A 6,383-nucleotide genomic window follows, 5' to 3' on the forward strand; every position below is an offset into this window, starting at 1 on the left:
AAAACAGAAAAGGCCCCATGGATGGCAACCTCAGTGAGCAATGCATTGTGACCTCACAACACTCAGTGCTTATGTCAGGGCACAGGCAGAGCCTGGCTCAGACTCGCTCGGCCCTGCACTCCTGGCAAGCGTGCCTGGGAGGACTGGAAGCCCGCGAGGTCACTGGGAGCTGCTGTGGGCAACTCTCAGTGAGATTCACGTGCGTTTGGCTGTTTCCTTAGCCCTGCCTGCTTGGGGAAGCCAAGTGCTGTGAGCGGTGCCTGCATCAGCTCAGGTGAGCAGTGCAGGAACCATGACTGCGGGGTGGCCCTGGGGTGGGCGATGGTGTTTGGGGAGCTGTGAGTGTGTCCTTCCTGAGGGGCCTGGGCATTCCTTGGAGCCGCCCATCTCCCTGGGACAGCAAGTGACCTGTTTTGCAGCGTGTCACGCCAGCAAGAGGGACCAGCTGCTGTGCCCAGCTCTGCTGCCAACCCGCAACCATGGCCACGGAGACAGATTGGAACTGCCCCATCTGCCGTGAGGGTGCCGGTGAAAAGGCTTCTGTTTCACCGTGCCTGCACCAGTTCTGCCTGGGCTGCATTGTGCGCTGGGTCCAGAGGAAACCATCCTGCCCCCTGTGCAGGCAGCCCATCAACACCATCATTTACTCCGCTCGCTCAGAGGAAGACTTCCTGGAGCTCGCTCTTCCCAGCTCCTCTGACTCAGCGGCTGCTGGCCAGCAGGATGAGCAGGGGGCTGTGCAGCTGATGGGCAGCACCTATGTAGCTGGCTTCCCAGCTGAGCTCTGGGCAGGCATTTTCCAGGAGCGCTCCGAAATCCTGGAGCCCCTGCTGCCCTGGCTGAAGCAGGAGCTATGGGAGCTGCTCAGGACCCGCTGGTGGGAGGTGGCTCTGGCCCAGAGTGTCGTCGTAGCCAATTTGTGCTACTATGGGCTGAGTGAGGAGGCCTTGGTGCGGGAGCTGCAACCCCTGCTGCAGGAGCAGACGGTGCCATTTGTGCGGCGGCTCATCGACACTGCCGCTGACAGGTGCAGTGCTGAGATCCTCCGGCTGATGAGCCTCCTGAACTCCCATGAGGATGAGGAGGAGGACCAGGAGTAGGAGGTTCAGTAGGAGCAGCAGGAGGAAGATAATGACGAGGAGGGTCCTACAGCTATCCCTGCCTCAAGCCAGGGGTCTGCCACCCTCATCCTGCCCTCCTCCCACAGCCCAGTCATGTCCAGGGTGGAAGTGGACATTAGAACATCAGATGACACCCTCTGTGACTGTGCTATCCACTCTCCATCCATGCCCGTCCCTGTTGAGCGGGAGCAGCCCCAGCAGGAGCCCTGCGGGACAGCAGCAGCAGCAGGAGCCGGCCCCTCTGTCCAGGGCTCCAGCCGCAGCCCTTGCGCTCCTGGCCGGCACAGGGACTGCTTGCCCGAGGAGCCCCGGCGCCCCGCAAAGAGGAAGGGCTCTGGCCCTCAGGACTGTCCCCAGCCCCCAAAGAGGCCGGCCCCACGGCGGCGGAAGAAGCCAAAAACCCCTGATTGTAGAAGTAGCAATAGGTGTAGGAAATAAAATGTAGATGTAGGAAATGAATTTAGAAGTAGGAAATAAATGGTAGAAGTATGAAAATAATTGTAGAAGTAGGAAATAAATTGTTGTTTCTTTGACATAGTCTCTGAGGTGTCCTTTCTTTCTCTTATCCTGGTGTATTTTCTGGATTCTCTCCCACCCCACTGTGGGTGGCAACTTGGAATGGGAGGTGAGGGCATGCATCAGGCAGCAATGGAGCCACAGAGACCCAGAAGAGCCGTGGGATGGGACTGTGCCAGGTGCTACTGAAAGACGACAAGCAACTTGCAGGCCTCCTTTTCAAAACCTTTGCACTCATATGTTAATTGTCCCATAATTTCAGTGTCCCATTGACGTCTTGGCTCTGACCACCCTGGGTCAGCCCCTTTCTCCCATTTATGCACGTCCCCTTGAATGTTCTGTATTCCCTGGGTCTCTATTGGTTCTGTTCTGGTTCATTGCCCCACCCTGACATTGCCCATTGGTTTTCCCTATCCCTGACCCCTCCTATGCAGTATCTTGCCCTGTCCCAATTGGACTTTAACCCCCGAACCCCCACTCTTGCTCCATATATGATCCGTCAGCCTTGTACTCTCAGCCCATTCGTGTTCTTGTCCCGGACTTCTATTTAAGCTGTATGTAAATAAACCAGCCTCTGGATTTCCAAACAAAAACCTGTGCCTTCATCACTCATCAACCTCCTAGGAGCTGGTGCCCCAGACTTGATTGTACAGGCTGCTTTTGTGACCTGCTCTTAGCAGGTCAATACAGACCCTGATCCAAAGAGATATATGTTTGATTGGATTTTTTACCCTTTGCCTCTCATCATAAATCAAAACTCTTCCAGGGATTTTTGAAAGATCTTGCTCCTCTAAATGACAAAATATGACAAGTAAATGACACATGCAGGGGACAGGTTATAGTTTGGTGCTGCCCACAGTACTGAATGGGGGCCATTCAGGGAAAGGACAAGGAAAATGCTCAGACTGACCCACTCAACCACATTCCCCCAAGAGAGAACCCTGCTTACTGGACTCATTCATCAAGGCAGCAGGAACATGGATTTTTCTTTAATTCACGCTGACCATGAGCTAAACTCCTGCTATGGTGGCAGTGACTGAGGTGAGGAATTTTGTGGGTTCAAGAAGCTTGGCATGATACTGTGATGTGCCTAGGCCTTTTTCCCGAGAAGATATTGTGATAGGATGGTAAAGATGCAGCAGGAAAACCCTTCCAAAAATCCTCTTCTCTCCCAGATTGGTTTCCAGCTGTAACTCACTGGGATGCTTTGGCACTAACGACAATCCATGCAAGTGATTTTTTCTGAGAGGAACAGCTGGGCTTCCTCCATGTCTGACAAAAACCAATCCGTGATTGGATTTGAGAACTGATAACCCGGTGAAACAGTGAAAGAGCTGGGCACGCCTCTGTGACATTCACATTTCCAAATGAACAATCCCCCTGCAGCTCTCTTCCATTTCCCGCCTCTCAGAGGGTAATTATTCCTCGTCCCCAGCCTGTGGGCCTGGTGGGGCCGGGCCGAGCGGGGCTGAGCCAGGCCCTGGGCTCTGCCTGTGCTGCAGCGCTGCCGGGTCGGGTTCCTGCCCCAGCGCGGCCAGGCGGGCCCAGGGCACGGCTGCAATGCTGCTGCTGCTGCTGCAATGCTGCTGCTGCAATGCTGCTGCTGCTGCTGCAATGCTGCTGCTGCAATGCTGCTGCTGAGGCGCCGCTGAGATCCCGGCCTTGCATGGAAGGGGGACAGGAGGCCCGCTCAGCTGCTGAGATCTCAGCCAGCCCCTGCTCTGCTACAGCGCTGGCCGAGCGCTGGGAGCAGCTCTTGGCCGGGCCCATGCGCCCCAAGCCTTGCCTGCTGGGCAGGGGAAGGGAAGACCATCAGCCATGGCTGGAGCTGAATGCAGTCAAAAGGCAGAGAACAGTCCTGCAGCCAGAGCAGCCACCCCCGTTTCTGGCTGGGCCCCGCCCTCCTGGCCCAGCCCCCAGCACAGCCTGAAATACTCCAGCCCAGCTGCTCCAGCCCCTGCCTGGCAAGATATTCACTCTTGCACTGCCCAGGATGAGACCTACAGACACTGTGTTCTCTCTGTGAATGAATGAAAAGGAACCAAGATGGAGACATGCACAGAAAGAGCATGAAACTAGCGAGGTCAGAGAAAAAGAAGAAGACAGGTCTTAGATTAAAGGGTTTGAGGGAGTTTCTTCACCACTGGACTGAAATTTCTCTTGTTTTTTAAGGTGTGAATATTTTTTTTTCCCCTGTAACTTAAAGAAGAGTATTATGGGGTGGATAATAATTTTCTAACTATAAAAAATAACAGAGGCAATAGTTCTAAAAGAGGCAGATGTTGAAGTAGCTGTTATCTCATGAGTAAGTTTGAACAGAGAGGAGAGAGCAGAGACATGAACAACCGGTTCACCCCCAGAGAAAAGAAGGAGCAGGAGGAGGAGGAGCAGGAAGAGAAGCAGGAGGAGGAGCAGGAGAAGCAGGAGCAGGAGGTGGAGAAGGAAGAGAAGGAGAAAGAGAAGGAGTTCTGTTTTCAAAAATGAAGAGCACTTTTCTGTGAACTGCTATAGTCCTTAAAGTGTGACACATAAGCTGTCGTGGTCCTCGATAACAGTTGTGGGAAGACTGTTAGTCAAAAAACAAATTTCTACACATTGATCAGATTTCCATTCTCCCAGGTGGCTGATTCCTGGTGACATGGAAGCCACGAGAAAACTGATTCTTGTGGAAAGGACCCTGTAGACTGATGAGAAGAGTCCTCTCCCAAGAAAATTGGCAAAAGTCTATTTATAGGGATGATAAACTGACTGATTTGTTTCTGGCCATTGTCAGTGTGAAAGAAAAGAAGTTGTTGGGGAAGGAGAAGTGTTCTGAAAGTTTCATTCTGATTCTTCTTTTTTTTTTCCCTGTAGTTTCTAGTAACAAAGATTTTTTGTTTAAATAACTTTTTTTTCCTTCTTCTGTTGTAATGAGGTATAAAGAATGATTCAGCATACCTCTGTCCGTCTCTTCCGGTTGGTCCCTGGCTCCCTGTCCCTCTTCCTGTCCTGTGACCTTCCCCTGTGACCTTGTAGCCCACCTGGAGTTCCTGTATTACCCCCTGTGTCCTTACCCCATTGGCTGCCATCCAAGGCCACTCCCATTACCTTCTCCTGAATACCCCGCTTCCAGAGAGGATCTCCCTCTTTCCTGCCACACCATCGCCATGAAATAAACCTGGGACCTGAAAGAGCCTCTTTTGTATCCTTTTCTAACCCATGCGAATACTTTGTCTGATCCTAAGTAATTAGGAAAAAGACACAGTAATCATAGCATTCTTCCTGTTCCTATCTCAAGAAAGAAAATGATTAAATAATACTAGTGGGTGCACTAGCAATTTAGCCAATGCTAAATCTTCCATTTAAATTGATGTGCTGGGCAGGAAATCTCAGTATTTGGGAACTGAAATCACTACACTCACTTCCCACAGGTTCAAGTAACCATCCGAAAGAGGAAATATATACCCCGATGCATTCCTGGCTGGAGTGATTTACAGCCCTCTCAAAAGCTGCAGGCAATGCAGCTTGGGAAGCACAGCAGGAACAGACAAAACTGCCCTTGCTTGGAGGCCCAGTCTGTGGCAAGCACCACCACAAGGGAATGAGTTTAAAACTGGATGACCATATAGATTTTGTCCACATTGTGGACAATTTTTGGTTTTCCCAAAGTTTTGCTTGATGATTAATTTTCAGTTCTTTATCCACGTTCCACTCGATTTTTGAATGGCATCAGAGCCACAGAGGGTTTTAACTGTCACTGAGCTAATGACCACACAATTGTACCCATCAACGCCAACACAATGGGGCTGTGGAGAAGAGAAAAAAATATCTGAATTTAAAAGCAACCTGGCAAGATGTTTGTGCAGAGATGGGCTTGAAATGTCAGGAGGCGCTTACTTCTCCCAGTGGCGAAGGCGAGGAGCAATGAGAATAAAAAGTAGGGGCTCCTCAACATTTAAAAGCCAGAACATATATGCCTGATGTATATAGCAGCCTCCTGTGAAAAAACCATAAATCTAGCAGGAAGTGTGAAGCTACAAACTGTAACTTCTTCCTATGTATCCATAAGATGGAGCTAGGGTTTAGCATATGAGACAAGCACGACGTTCAAAAGAGGCCCCTTGCCTTTCTTTGTTTCATGGCGGTGGCAAGGCAAAAAAGAGACAGCATCTCAGGTCTTGGATTTTTCTAAAAAAAGGGTCAGGGAGGGGATTTCTGGCTGTCTGCCAATAGGATAGGGACAGAAGGGACAGGTAAAACCTTCCTTATGCATCTGGTATAAGATTACAACAGTGAGCTTCTAAATGAGAAGAGAATGGAATAATCTTTCAAAATACACATAAAATTCTGAGGCATAAAAAAATACTGGCATGGCCCACTTGTCCCATTTTTTCTCCTGATCCCATGTACCTGCAGGGGAGAAATGCCTGCTATGGCAGATTTGGAAGGCAGTCAAGGCTGCCAGTACAGAACAGATGACCGTGACATCAGCGGCCCACAGACCCCATGGATGGCAACCTCAGTGAGCAATGCATTGTGACCTCACAACACTCAGTGCTTATGTCAGGGCACAGGCAGAGCCTGGCTCAGACTCGCTCGGCCCTGCACTCCTGGCAAGCGTGCCTGGGAGGACTGGAAGCCCGCGAAGTCACTAGGAGCTGCTGTGGGCAACTCTCAGTGTGATTCACGTGCCTCTGCCTGTTTCCTTAGCCCTGCCTGCTTGGGGAAGCCAAGTGCTGTGAGTGGTGCCTGCATCAGCTCAGGTGA

At 51.1% G+C, this 6,383-nt stretch overlaps 1 protein-coding gene across 4 annotated transcripts; it reads left to right on the top strand.

Annotated features, from left to right (window-relative positions):
• Positions 1 to 452: 452 nt before the first annotated feature.
• On the top strand, positions 453 to 4,072 carry LOC306799085 (E3 ubiquitin-protein ligase Topors-like). 4 transcript variants are annotated; one of them, XM_079299620.1, is made up of 2 exons: positions 453 to 1,103; positions 4,047 to 4,072. In XM_079299620.1, exon 1 carries the CDS (start codon positions 480 to 482, stop codon positions 1,098 to 1,100), a length of 621 nt encoding a protein of 206 aa, XP_079155746.1. In that variant the 5' UTR covers positions 453 to 479; the 3' UTR covers positions 1,101 to 1,103; positions 4,047 to 4,072. The 4 variants fall into 4 exon arrangements, with proteins under 4 accessions (XP_079155746.1, XP_079155744.1, XP_079155747.1 ...); XM_079299618.1 differs by having other exon boundaries at positions 4,020 to 4,053; XM_079299621.1 differs by having other exon boundaries at positions 4,035 to 4,052.
• The last annotated feature ends 2,311 nt before the right edge of the window (positions 4,073 to 6,383 follow it).

Source organism: Erithacus rubecula (genome assembly GCF_903797595.1).
Source record: "Erithacus rubecula genome assembly, chromosome: 3".
Classification (NCBI taxonomy): domain Eukaryota; kingdom Metazoa; phylum Chordata; class Aves; order Passeriformes; family Muscicapidae; genus Erithacus; species Erithacus rubecula.

Coding starts and splice junctions, on each gene's coding strand:
- LOC306799085 (XM_079299620.1), top strand. CDS start 480: ATGGCCACGGAGACAGATTGGAACTGCCCCATCTGCCGTGAGGGTGCC.